The 13947-nt window shown below is 44.3% G+C and overlaps 1 protein-coding gene across 5 annotated transcripts; it reads right to left on the bottom strand.

Annotated features, from left to right (window-relative positions):
• Positions 1 to 1980: 1980 nt before the first annotated feature.
• On the bottom strand, positions 1981 to 12149 carry LOC110508709 (E3 ubiquitin-protein ligase RNF31). 5 transcript variants are annotated; one of them, XM_036966677.1, is made up of 24 exons: positions 12082 to 12149; positions 11819 to 11941; positions 11271 to 11472; positions 10904 to 11071; positions 10082 to 10237; positions 9922 to 9978; positions 9584 to 9752; positions 9062 to 9221; positions 8770 to 8912; positions 8388 to 8560; positions 7990 to 8223; positions 7353 to 7700; positions 6944 to 7129; positions 6431 to 6637; positions 6077 to 6250; positions 5776 to 5874; positions 5487 to 5576; positions 5215 to 5329; positions 4704 to 4816; positions 4156 to 4266; positions 3336 to 3384; positions 3147 to 3243; positions 2856 to 3021; positions 1981 to 2761 (listed from the first exon to the last, which is right to left on the bottom strand). In XM_036966677.1, the coding sequence occupies exons 3-24, from the start codon at positions 11469 to 11471 to the stop codon at positions 2711 to 2713; spliced, it is 3267 nt and encodes a 1088-aa protein (XP_036822572.1). In that variant the 5' UTR covers position 11472; positions 11819 to 11941; positions 12082 to 12149; the 3' UTR covers positions 1981 to 2710. The 5 variants fall into 5 exon arrangements, with proteins under 5 accessions (XP_036822572.1, XP_021445123.1, XP_036822573.1 ...); XM_021589448.2 differs by having other exon boundaries at positions 8770 to 8909; positions 11819 to 12106; XM_036966678.1 differs by having other exon boundaries at positions 9062 to 9119; positions 11819 to 12106.
• Positions 12150 to 13947: the final 1798 nt, after the last annotated feature.

Genomic DNA, 13947 nt, shown 5'->3' with positions numbered 1-13947 from the left:
ATTAGAAACACCTGCTCTTCCCATCAGACTGACCAGGTGAAAGCTGATGTAGAGGAAGGGGAGGTTAAAGATTTTAAGCTTTGAGATAAGGATTTTGTATGTGTGCCATTCAGAGGGTGAATGGGCAAAAAAAAGATTTAGTGCCTTTGAACAAGGTATGGTAGTAGATGCCAGGTGCACTGGTTTGAGTGAGTCAAGAACTGCAATGCTGCTGTGTTTTTCACGCTCACCAGTTTCCAGTGTGTATCAAGAATGGTCCACCACCCAAAGGACATCCAGCCAACTTGACACAATTGTGGGAAGCATTGGAGTCAACATAGGCCAGCATCCCTGGGGAATGCTTTCAACACCTTGTAGATGCCATGCTCTGACCAATTGAGGCTGTTCTGAAAAAAGGGTATGCAACTCAATATTAGGAGAGTGTTCATAATGTGTTGTACACTCAGTGTAAGTGTGGGGAATAGGTAGGTAGGGTTTTTGCTGACAAGCACACAAATTACCCTACATTTTAGTCCATTGTTAAATGAGAATTGTTCCACTGATGAGACTTAATAGATAATCAAATCTGAAGACAAGATTACATTAATCCACACCTACACCCTAACCAAGTAATTGTTATATTTATTGTCCCCCATATAGAATCAAAATTACACATTTGGGTTCACAATCTGTCAGTCAAAAATATTTATCAAGTTCCAAATCAGGTCACCCTACCAAACATCCCAGCTAAAATATACTGTAGGTCTGCCTGCTGCCTTTCTGTTGTCACACCCTAAATGCCATTCACCAAATGAAGGGACTAATGCGACAGGACAATGAGGTTCCGCTTGTGATGTTAAATTGCAGGCCCAGTTGAAAAGTTAATGCACTGACTATACAATGGACTAATCAGAAAAATCAAAGTAGTACTTTTCAATGCGTGAGATAAGAGGTGTGGCGCTTGAGAAGGGTCAAATGTATCTCACGGCCAATGTGGGAGAGTCGGCAGCTCTGAAGTTCACTTGTCATCTTTCGGTTTTTGCTCCTTGACACTTAATGTTCACATTTGAATGTATCTGATAGAGCCAATTTACTTTGACACAGCTGGCCGATAAACATTCCACAGATAAATTTTCTTTGCATGGCTGCTATCTGGTTGTGCAAGATAATGAAGGTCAAACAGGTGTTGTGCATGTTAAAAAGTCCTGCTTTCTCCAGTATTACCAACTGAGATGCAAACTTCAGTCACACTACACCAGAGGTCAATTCCAGAGCGTACACAACAAAATGTGCCTAGCTTGACTAGGGCTCAAAATATTGTGTTATGACAACAATTCTGGGTTAGGTTAATGTAAACATCATGTCCTGAGAGTGTGAGTTATGTCAGAAAATATATTGCTGTGTACTGACTGTCCTATTTTGTTCATTTCATGCTTAGCCTCAGCAGGGGGAACACATACGATGTCTGTCTCTTGGTAGTGTGCCCTGTTCTGTTCCAAATCCTGCCCTGTGGCACAAGGACACATCACAGCAGTACCCATAACCCTGCGTGCTCTCCCTGCCCCCTCCCCACTAATCTCTGACCCTGCTGCTACACCAATATCTATTCCAGACAAGGGATGCTTCCAAACATCTAAGACAAACAAGAGAGTTTATCTGTCACAAGACATTAGCAGCCATGTCAGTGGCTGACACATCTGACTTAGTATGGGAGGAGAGAAAACAGAAATAAAAGTATGATTATTCATATTTGAGTTGTCAACAAATAGGCTTACTCCTGCTCAGACGTTTTGAAATACTAATGTTCTTGCTCTGTGTGTTTGTCATAATCTGACCAGGTAATGATGGTAGCTGGTAACCATACAGTTTGGGGCTGCAACATACAGTGGGTCAAATCCTTTCAAAATCAGTCCCAAATTAGTCAGTCAATTTACACAAAGAGGTATTCAGTCATAATTCACTGGCACTGAAGGCAAAAAGCAATTAAGGGAATACAATAAATATGGAGTAAAATCTGAAGTTTATTGTTAATGATGGTGTGTGATTAATTAACTGTAGAGACTCTGTAGTTCTCAATGATACTTGCTCAAGGGGGGAAAAAAAATCTCCAGTTTTGAAATGTCCTGTCTTGAAGCGGAATCCTTCCTCCTCATCAAGCTTGAGTTCACTGGCTCAATAAGCTTCAGGGCCAGCAGGGGCTGTACTGATCTAACTCCCGAAAAATGTCCAGTAACTATGTCAACCTTGCAGTTACTCTGAGGACACAACTACCTCCCTTACAGCAAGCGTACAAGGAACATTTTGGATAAAGAGCATGACTGAGAAACATAAGAGTTTGATTGAACTTTTGATTGCAGACTGTGTCTGGACTGTTTCAAGTACTTTTCTTCACAAATGATACAGTTAAGAGCATGCACCTACAGACTGCATGCAACGAAGTGATGCCATTAAATATCACAGGTTATTTAAAGATGTCTTGAAATGTTACACACGCGTACACACACACACACACCTCTTTTTTTTTTTTAATAATGTGCCTCTGAGCATTTACCCCAAATATAGATTCATAAATAACTGTAGCTCAATCATGGGGATATAAGCATAGCTTTCTGCTGTGTGGTGTAACAGTTACAATGACACAAACACATTTGATGGTGATTTGAGTCAAAATCCCAACACTTAATACTAAAAACACTTGATTGTTAAAAGCAAACAAACAAATGATTCATTTTCATTTCTTCCGAGGAACCTTGTCTCCAAGTGGTACTTCATCAATCAGTTTCTGAAATAAGATTAGATGAGAAATGATTAAACCAAGTGACTAAATGTTTGGAAAAAAACAACAACACCCCTCCACAAGGATCATCAATGCAAACCTCCAGCATTCGAGGATAGTATGTTACGTCGTCCTCCATCTCCCCCCGGGCATCATCCACTTGGTATCTCCGACAGGCCAAAACCAGCTCGTTGGCATTGAAGAGAGGGGCCGGGTCGATGGAATGGCCATTGATGAGACTCACCAAGTACTCTCTGTAGTGTTTCCTGGAATTGATTAGGCAAAAACCAGTTAGTTACATCTAGGCATGTTTTCATGGGAACACTCTGTTGTAATCTAAAGTGCCTTTGGGTCCTTGAAAAACACAATAGGGTGGTTGGCAGTGACATACTCGCAGAGTCCTGCATGGCCAGGCTGAGTTTGAGCCCCACAGGCCGAGTCCGTCTGCTGCCCACCCTCATCCTTCTGCTCAATCACGCCACACATCCCTGAGGGGAGGGGGGGAAGAGAATAAGTAGTACATCTCTCCATTTCTTTTAAGTTTTGCTGAGTAAAAACTAAAGAACAGATAGAATCTTACCGGCTTGAGTTCCTGGAGGGGTGTTAGTGTTGAACTCAACACACTTGTTCTGCAAACAACAATCAAATAATGAACAGGAAATACAATCCATCTCCAGATACTCTTCGAGTAAAATCCATTATAACGACGGCTGTCAGAGATGACGTGTTAATGCCTGACATGCTATTTCAAATCATTTAACATCTCCATTTCTTCACCGCACGGACCCTTTTAAGCGCAGAACACATCTACAGTTAATGCTTCTCCCTTCACGTCGCTCAAGACGGCGTGCCTCTAGCCAAAATCATGTCAAAGTTAAGCCCAATATTACCGAGCTATGCTTTGCATTTTTTCTGTGGATTCATGCACACGGCATGGGCTGTTAAACAACTTGCAAACCGCTATTTTATGGTTTGATAAAGATAGTGTGTGTGTGTCTGTGTGCGCACAAGTGTTAAACTTCAAGAACATTGATAAGAGGGAGTAGGGAGCTTTTACAGCTAGCTGTATGTTACAGTGACTTGTGTTGTTTATGGTGAAAATGCTATGAAAACCTTCTGACGTAGATGATTTTGTGTTTCTGTCCATTACAATCAAATAATAGTATGCCTGTTTTTCAATGCACTGCTTTTTGAAATGGACACATCTTTCAGGGCTAAATTTGAGCAAATTAAAAAAGGATAATTAACCGCGATTAACTAATGCCATTAACTTAATTATTTGAATTGTTTGACACCCCTAGTTATAACTGCGATTGTGAGTCAGAGAGCTATAATGTGGTTATGGTGATTGTAATGGTGTGCGAGCATCTGTGTTTGTGTGGATGGTGTGTGGTGCCTACCTGCAGCAGTGCTTGCAGTCTGACAGGCTCCCAGTCCCTCAGGTAGAAGAGGCAGTCTCGAGGGTGATGGGCGTGCAGGCCTGTCACACTGCACTGGATCACTGCACACGTCTACAGAAGAGGGAGGGAGGGACAGAATAGGGTAGGGAAGGAAGGAAAGAGTGTGGGAGGAGGGAGGGAGAGAGAGGAAGGAGTGGGGAGAGACAGAGTGCAGAATGAAATTGACTGGAGGAAGAAAAACAAATTAAAACGACATCCAAGTCAACTCTCATTCAAACCCCTTGCCAGGAACTAGAACGACCGACGAACTCAACACAGAGACACCAAGTCAACTCTCATTCAAACCCCTTGCCAGGAACTAGAACGACCGACGAACTCAACACAGAGACACCAAGTCAGCTCTCATTCAAACCCCTTGCCAGGAACTAGAACGACCGACGAACTCAACACAGAGACACCAAGTCAACTCTCATTCAAACCCTTGCCAGGAACTAGAACGACCGACGAACTCAACACAGAGACACCAAGTCATTTGAGAAGGAACTTACAGTGTGGAAGGGGTTGTTGCATCCGCTGCAGAACTGGTACCTGCACTGGGAGCAGCAGAAATGCATACAGCCTCCTTTAGACAGGGCATATTGGAACCTGCAGTTTGGACAGGCTGAGGGGGAGAGCGAGTACAGACATGAGAATGCATCTGAGGAAGAGGGTAAATAGTTTGATTAATTAATCAATTGATTGAAGGATGTGGAGGGACCTAAAAAGCCCTGTAACTGACTCTACCTCTTTGCTAAAACAAGGTATTAGTCAACTGGCATAGTTCAAGCAGAAGGCCTACATTACCTCTACGGGAGTGTTGTTCATGACGCTAATGAAATGTGCTGGTTTGGAAGATGAACTATGAGTAAGACCAATTTGATCTCTCTCAGCCCAACACCTAGTGAAGTGTCTGGCCGTTCACACCTCTGCAAGTACCGGCCTTTTCTGGTTAAACACTACAGTAGCTCTCAATGAGGAGGTGTTGTTTCATTTAGAAGGTGTGTGTGCTGTGTGTCTCACTGATGCCGTTGTCGCGCAGGTATCCGGCCAGGCCTTGCCTCTGGTATTCTGGGTCATTCTCTCTCTTCCAGGACTGGTACTGTTCACATGACAGACCACCATGCTGAGACTCCCACTAGAGGGCACACAGAAAGAGAGACGAGGGGATAATGGAGTGAGATGGGGCTCCAGCATCTTTACTCTAAAGCCAAATATCATCTCCTCATAGCCCCAATTAATTGCAATTTCTGATTCAGATTCCCTCACACACAGAGTTCATGTTTCACACTTACAGGTTTCTTGCATTGTGCACAGAAGCTGTTCCTGCACTGGAAACAGGTGACCTTCAGTTGGTCTCCATCATAGATGAACCCATAGGAGCACTGGGGGGAGAAGTTATGAAAATAAGACAGGGAAGGGAGGAGGAATACTTCAACAGTTTAAGAGCAGGTACTGGTCATTTTTAGCTAGTGAAGATGGGTGTAGCATGTCACTATTATTTTTAACAGCCTCAATGGGGATTAGCAAAAACACATTTTTCCTTTGCCTTTGTATACATAGGATACTGAGATGTAAACTCACATGACTACACCAGAGGAACTTGGGGTCCTTGATGAGAGCTTGTTCAGTCAGCTTCTTATGAAACAGATCATATACCTCTGGCTCCAGACACTCCCGCAGCTGTGCACACACACACACAGGAAATTATTATTACAGGTGTAGCCATCATTATAGACAGTACCTCACACACACACCTGCATTTTGAAGGGAGAGAAGCCTCTGAAATCCCCAAAAATTGGGCTTCACTCTGTGTTTCTTCTCTCTTCAAAGAGAGAATCTGAGGGATATTTTGTGTGAGGTTGTTCTCTGTGTGATGTACTACCTGGATGTCCAGGGTGGAGAAGTAGCTGTTGAGGTGTTCGGGGTCGTTGATGTCAGGTTCCCAGCAGACGGGACACACCATGTCTCTGATATGCTTGTCTCTCACTGCAATGGTGAAGTGCTGCTGGAAACAGCCACAGCACACCGAGCACTGACAGGAGGTCAGAGACTGCATCTGAAACAGGAAGGAAAGTTGAAGAGAGCGAGAGAGAAAGGTGTATGAGAGTTGTAGGGGTTAGATACTGCAAAGAAAACACACAGAAAAGTTTCTACTTCATTTTGAGCAAAGGCAAGTTAGTGCTGACATGCATTCAAACACCCACAAGTCCCCCAACATACACACTCGAGAGAGTACCTTGCTGTGGGGAAAGTCCGATAGGCAGATGGGGCACTCTTTGGCCAGCACCCGGCGGATGAAGTCTCGGTCTTGTGACTCGCGTACGGCCTGTACTACATCGTCCAGGGAGTAGGGGGCGGTGCGCTCCTGCAGCAAGGACAGGGCCAGCTCACAGCGACCCCAGCTGGGCAGGTCATACACCGCCAGCAGCCTCCGACACACACGCTGGTCCCAGGGGGGAGGGAGGAGGAAGAGGAGAGAGAGATCAGACCAGTGGAGTGGACCAACTGATGCAGAGGCATGATGAAAGGAGAGATATTCCTTACTACAAAATAATGCTTTTCACTGTAAAATATACATTTACATGAGAGATCAAGCAACTGTCAGATGATTGAAGAACATGTACGATCTGTGGACCTTTCTAATGGTGGTAGTTGTGAGCACATTACCATCAATATATCTATTCTGTGTTCAGCTCAATGTATGGGCCGAATAAAGTACATAGTGCAGTTGAGAGCCCCAGTGTCCTACCTGTTTGTCGGGGTGGTTGATGTCGATGGTGGGCTCGGGCTGGTCGCTCCACATGCGCTGGTGGAAGGGCTCCATGAGCGGTCGCTGCAGCAGAGACAGAGCCCCCCGTACCTCCCCCCCGTTCTGCCTCAGTACCTCCTGACACCGCGCCTCATCGTTGAACCCCAGAGAACATAGCTCCTTCACCTGTACATGACAGGACAGGTACATGAGAAACCAAACCCTTCTTTGAGTGTTAAAAGGCTAATTCAGGATTAAAAATAGTTCCTAGTGGAGAATCTCCATTGAAAGTGTGTTCTAGTCCAGGACTAGGCTTAATACAGGTCTGGGAAACGTAAATAGAGTTCAGCTAGGAAAAGTGCCAGTACAACTGACCTTAGACCTGGGCAAGGTCTGCCCTGTCTCTCACCTTAGCGTGTCTGTCTCTGAGAGACTGTCTGGCTGCTCTTTCAGTTTCTCCCCCTGCAGACAGCCAGGCCATCTTGGCCTCAGCCCTGGACAGGGTCACTCCTCCCCCTCTGGGCTGCTCCTCCTCCACACCAGTATCCTCTGCAGTACCAGTCTCGTTGGAGAGCCCGTTCTGGTTCAGTCCTGTTTTCAGGTCTGCTGCTCGAGACGACGCAGCCATGGCACAGATCTGGTCGAGCAGGTGAGGTAGCTCCGCTTTGAGCCAATCACAGGGGAGGATGTTGCCGCCCCCGGAGATGCGCATGCCTGTGTACACCTCCTCTGGACTCACTCCTTTTTTCTCTCCATCCTGAGAGAGAGAGAGAGAAATAAAGACAAATCTGTCATACATATTGACTAGGCCTCAGCTGCTGCTACTCACCACACTGTATGAATAAGTAAGAGGATGCTAGGTTATTTTCACTCATTTGTTTTCTGAAATCTGTAGTTTTAATATTCCTGCAACCAAATCGCCCAGCAATGGTACAAAAAATACTTTTCTGAATCTAAATCTTAAATTCACTAATATCTTGTAACATTACTAGTGGGATAATGCGATTACACACCATATTATAGTTCTACAGAAAGCCTTCACTTACTCTAATAAGCTCAATCAGCTTTAGCCCCTCTTCCCTCATCAGTTTCTGTCTCCTCAAATCAGGGTCCTCCATGGGCGGGTCTTTGGGTTTGACAGACAGCACAGGGACCCTTTTGACCTGGGACGGAGGGTGGAGTTTGACTGGCATTTTGGCGGGCTCGGGTCGAGGAAGGTCACACATCTCACACACTGACGCTGGAGTGTAATTGACATAAGTACAGAATTGGCACACCCACTGCAACAGAGAAGTAGAGAGAAGATGGGAAAAGAAGAGATAATTGACATGAGCTTCGAGACTCACGGGAAGAGGAACAACAATCTGTTTGATGAAGGCAGAATCCGAAACTTTCATTTCAACTCAAATGTGCTGCTCCTGTACTGACATTAACAGTAGTTCACCTGGCTGTCTGGGTCTCCTGGCATGCCCAGTACTGGAGCAGCAGGCCGGTTGGGCGTAGGAAGGGGGTGTGTGGGGGTTGCAGGAGGCTTGGTGGCCAGACGGGGGCGCTCACACACCTCACACAGGATACTACTGCCTGCGTTCACTACCGTACAGCTTTTACACTGCCACTCTGGTGACATACATAGTGAAAACACACTCAACACAGGGCTCTGGAAGAGGTGAATATGAACTCATCAACAGCTTAAGAGTTACATTTTCAGACAATAAAACAAGCATACGAAGTAAACACAGAAATAGAGGAGTGAGACAGATTGGAGTGGAGAAAAGACAAACCACCACTATTAAAACACATACACTGTTGTGTGTGTGTATACTGACCAGTGATGGTGAAGGGCTGTGGGAACTCATCCTTAGCAGGGCCAGAGGAGGCCAGGCGTGGCCTCTCACACATCTCACACAGTATGTCGTGGATGGAGTTGACCCTGGTGCAGTGGGTACAGTGCCATGACGGGAGGGAGCTACTGGGAGAGACAGAGGAAGTGAATATTGTGCCAAACACACAGAGCACAGAGACAGTTGCATTTTCAGCAGTAATCACCACCTATGAAAATGTATCAATTTTCTTCCTTTACTGTGCAGTTTCGCTTTCGTCTTATTTGTCATGTTTTACCTGTGGTTCTTTCGCATTTTAGAGGATGTCACGACAGTCCTGTGGTGATTGGCTCGTTCTGCGGAAGAGTGGTACAGTCTGTCACATTCCGTACACAGCCATTGGACACAAGAGTTACAATGGGCAGCCACTGGGAATATAGCACAGATAGTGCAGTTGGCTGCAGGGGAAGAGAAACGAGAAAAGGTGAAATGTACGTTTCAGATGTTAGAAATATACACACTCATGCGCACACACACACAGCTTTGTATTGCTATCCTTGTAGGGACCAAATAATTGATTCCCATCCAAATTCCTATTTTCCAAAACCCTAAATCTAACCATAACCCTAAACGTAACCCCTAACCCTGACTTAAATTCTAACCCTAATTGTAACCCTAACCCTTAAACCTAAAATAGCATTTTTCCTTGTAGGGACCGGCAAAATGTCGTCCCCCCCCCCCCCCCCAAATGTTCCTTGTTTTACTATCCTTGTGAGAACTTCTGGTACCCAACAAAAACATGCTTGTGCACAGTTCTAACCTGTGTGTCTGGTAGAGATGGAGGTTGAGGTTGAGGCGTTAGCGGTCCGTACTGGAAGAAAGGCACTAGTGGGAGACTGAGACAGGGAGGATAGAGACATGTATAGGGGCTGGCTCTCTCTCAGGCTGGAGGGAATAGCTACTGCATCAGACATCGGTCCAAAGTCATCCTGGAATCATAAAGGATATTTCAGTCATCTGATGGCAGTGGACACCAACAGACACAAAACCACACAAATATAAACACTGTCTGAAGCAGAGAGAGGCTATTAGGGCGACCTAAAAAACAAGTAGAAGGCAGAGAGGAAGAGGACCGGTTATGGGAGAAAGGAAACATACCTTCTGGTTCAGTGATGGGATAATTCTCTCAAAGAACTCTGGGTGGGGGTGAGCTTCCTGTGAAAGTAGCAACAACAACGACTCAGTACAACAACTGATTTCATGAACCTCTGAAATATTTCAGAATAACAGTCTTTGAGACAATGCCATTGGTTCAGACCTTGAGGAGCATGTCCAGTTCCATGCGTAGACTCATGACCTCCAAGGTGACCGCTGCGACCTTCTCAATGTCAGGCTCCACGACCACATCAGGGAAACTCAGTCCGTCTGGCTGCTGGTTGGAGTAACCATAGAGACAGAGCACTGCCCTTCCTCCCTGGGGTAGAACCGAGGAGGTTTCATGCAAAAATGTTGACATCAAATTTAGTAGAGTTAATGGTGTGTGAACAAATAACTTGATCAAAACGATAGTAAGCTATAGACTCAATCAGTGTTACCAATATTAATTTAACAGCAAATCGTTGCTGCCACTCCAATATATATAGGATGGTCAAATGTTTTCAGTGTAAATTTAAATGGCTAAAACCAAATATAAAGTACATAGAAAAGATAATAGAGCAGTATATTTTTAAACAAGATCATCTTTGAGAACTAACAATCACCAAAATATGGGGCCCCCATTGATTTTATTTACAATGTTTGAGTCACTCAGATATCATAAGACTTATCTAGTAAATTATCTTTAAAACTGCATTTTGTTTCTCTCTGCCTTATGGAAAAATGTGTAGAATTGCTGGAATTTAGCTTTAAAACAACAACATTTTGTTTCTGCGGCCAAGAGGACTGCCACTAAAATGTTAGGTCAGAGACTGCAACCTATGTCTGCCCCCCCCCCCAGCCACTACAGACCAACTTTGCCACTGCTGCTGAAAGAAATCCTTGGGGAAACACTGTATTGAACTAGGCCTATATCAGCATAATGCCAATAAGTTTATAGTGACAAGGTAGTAGACTACATATCATTACCCAGAATCTAACCTACCTGTATTGAAGACATCCTCACCTGAATGGAATCTACTGTTGCTCTGAAGACGGGGTTGTTGTGCTTGACAGTGCGCCAGTACTTGGGCCTACTGGAGCTGGTGAGGTTACAGCCATACTTCTCCAGAATGTTCAGTGCTGTGGACAGTCTCTGCAGGGAACCTATGGTCTGGCAGGAGAGAGAACAAAGATAAAAGGGTAGATCCAGAAAGAGGTTGACAAAAGAATGGACACTGAACAATAATATTCAGCACAATTAAAGAGAGAGAGGGAAAATAACTTCTGTATTCCAAGATGTAGGCTAAGTGAAGGTGAAATGTGATGTGGACATAGTTTGAGTGTGTGCTCGAAACAGTAAACTAACTAACCTCTTTCCTGTTGTTACCGATGCTGTTCTCAATGATCATGGTCTCAGCAGCGATGTAGTGGTATTTGGCTGACGGTGGTAAGGGTATGTTGGCCATAGCTAATATTCCTGCCCGGATCTCCAGCACTGAGCCAGTGGAATGTAGACAGGCTTCCGCATGGCATCGTACCTTCTCTAGCTGGTTTGAAAGTATACTGGCCATCCTGGAAAAGAGATATCATCATAATAATAATCACACAGATCAGATAGCAAATCATTGTGGGCACTGACACACCAAAGGCAGTATTGATGAGCAGTGGCAAGATTCTTGCCTTACTGACATCCATTCATAAGAGGTTACCTGTGTGCCCTGACAGTGTGTCCTGCTGTTAAACCGCAAGGCTCAGTCATATCAACGGACACACACACCAGAGAGACACTGATTTACTCATTATGCAGTACTCTATATTTCCAACAACACAATGAGTAAACTTAACGTTGTTGTAGCAATTATAGCAAGGTTAAAGCCTACAACTGCACCTATGTAGAAATACTGTCATATCCTCTTACCCAGTGCTTTCGTTCAGTTGTCTACACGGACAGCCATTGAATCACGATGAGATATCAATTCATTATAAAACAGGTGCTTTCAAAACACCATGTTATGCACGAATCTCAACACAGGCTTGTTCGCTAAAAAACAAATACACGTCTTAATTCATTTATAAAACCAGCAGTAACAGGGTCGAAAAGTATAACTGCAGTACCAAGCTATAAATGTAAACAACTGCATGAGAAAAATGCCGTATTCTGCCTTGCGCAAAGAAACGAACCTCCATGCATCGCCATTGTGTGTCTATACCATAGAGAATGATAGAGACCTCTAGTGGCCGAAAGGCCATCATCAGCCTGGGCAGCGCATGGGAGCTTCCACCATTTGAATGGAGTCAACTCATAGACAAAAACAAAACAGTAAATAGTGACAGTACTGATGTCATCCACGTATCCCCAAGGAAAACTCCCCATAGCACATGAAGCCAGAAGTATTTGAATTGGAAGCATGCCATATTGCTGAATGCACCCAAAAATCGCAAAGGATCATGGTGATAGTGGTCAAAAACTAGCAAAGGATCATTGTCGACCCTGCCTGAGAGTCAACAGGAGCCTCCTTGTAGCTTGCTGGCCTGTGATTGGCCTGTGTCAGCACATGGTCCTGTGTGATGACAAATGTAGTAGTCAGAAGGGTCACTATATATCTCGATTTGTAGCACAGTTTTAAATAATTCACTGTGGGGTCAACCTTGATCAAAATAAACACATTTTAGAGCCCAAAACGGCTGTCAATGGTTTTTGGGGGGCCTTTCTGGCTATCGTAATTTACATAGGCTTTCTAGGGTAGACAAGGGCTTTTGGCAACGCTACGTTGCTACACAGTAGCCACCCAGCAGAGCTTGTGACTTCCCGCTCCAGACCGGACACTAGGGGCCTTTGTCAACTGGGATCGTGGGACTTCCAACTTCATTGGCTGATCCCTTCTGGTGACCCTGTTGGGGTCATGTCTGACCAGGTGATCAGGAGGGATCAGTCAAAATGGAGATTTAATTTAAAAAAACATTTTAGTCATTTAGCAGACCCTCTTACCCAGAGTGACTTACAGGAGCAATTAGGGTTAAGTGCCTTGCTCAAGGGCACATCGACAGAGATAACCTCAATGGCGCTACCCAAGCTGTCATAGATGCAATGTTGGCACAGACACAAAGATGAGTTCATCTATCTATCTCTATGGCCATAACCTTATTCTCAAAGAGAGATCAGGGGAGCCAAAATGGCTTGGTTAGAAGAAACGTCGCAAAGCTGATGCGGTACACGCATTTTTGTAGTTTTGGGGCCACCTTGTGGTGTAAATGACTAATTGCGTAATTTGACTGTCAGCTCACAGTTCGTAACACCCTAATCGGAGTGGGATGCGCGTGTCGCAATGCCCCACGCACCGTAGGTGATACATCTGATGAGGAGGGTGAGTAATGGGTGAGTTTTGTTTTGCTCTCGTTTCATATACGGTCTCACTTTTTCCTGACCATCACGTTCACGGTTAGGTTTGTATGTCTTTATTCATTTTTAGTCACCTCATTTTCATGTGTTTAACGCCAATGTAATGGCATATACTGTACCTATATTTATTCTTGTTCATGGATGCAGTCAGATTGTTGCCTTATTGGAAGGCTTAGCCTCTGCAACTATGTTTCTACACTGACTTGGGACCACAATGTAATGATGTGTGTAGGTTAACTGACGTTTTAACTTTTAGTTTCCTCTTTGCAGTAGAATTGCGGTGTATAATAAATATCCTGTGCTGTCTTTCTGCCCCTGACAAAGCAAAGGAAGGTGATTTATTTATTAGCCAACTCAGTTTGATAAATTGAAACATTACTCATTGATTCTTTGTGATGGATGAAGTGTCAAGTCAATCAACTACTGTATTTTCTCAGTTGTTTCAAATATGAATAATCCTTCACTCTCAATGGGAGTTGGGCAACCACACCATATAATTAATCACACAAGACCATTTTTCAACCACCAACTAAACCATTTTATAATATGTGTCAATGGAACATCAATCCATATGGGCGTCTCCCATCAGGTACAATGGCTACTTTTTCTTAAATCTTTGTCAATTAATTTGTGTCATGTAATTTTCT

The sequence above is a fragment of the Oncorhynchus mykiss genome, chromosome 28 (genome assembly GCF_013265735.2).
Source record: "Oncorhynchus mykiss isolate Arlee chromosome 28, USDA_OmykA_1.1, whole genome shotgun sequence".
In the NCBI taxonomy this organism is placed as follows: domain Eukaryota; kingdom Metazoa; phylum Chordata; class Actinopteri; order Salmoniformes; family Salmonidae; genus Oncorhynchus; species Oncorhynchus mykiss.
Note: the sequence above shows the minus strand (reverse complement) of the source record. Positions and strands in the feature narration are given on the sequence as shown.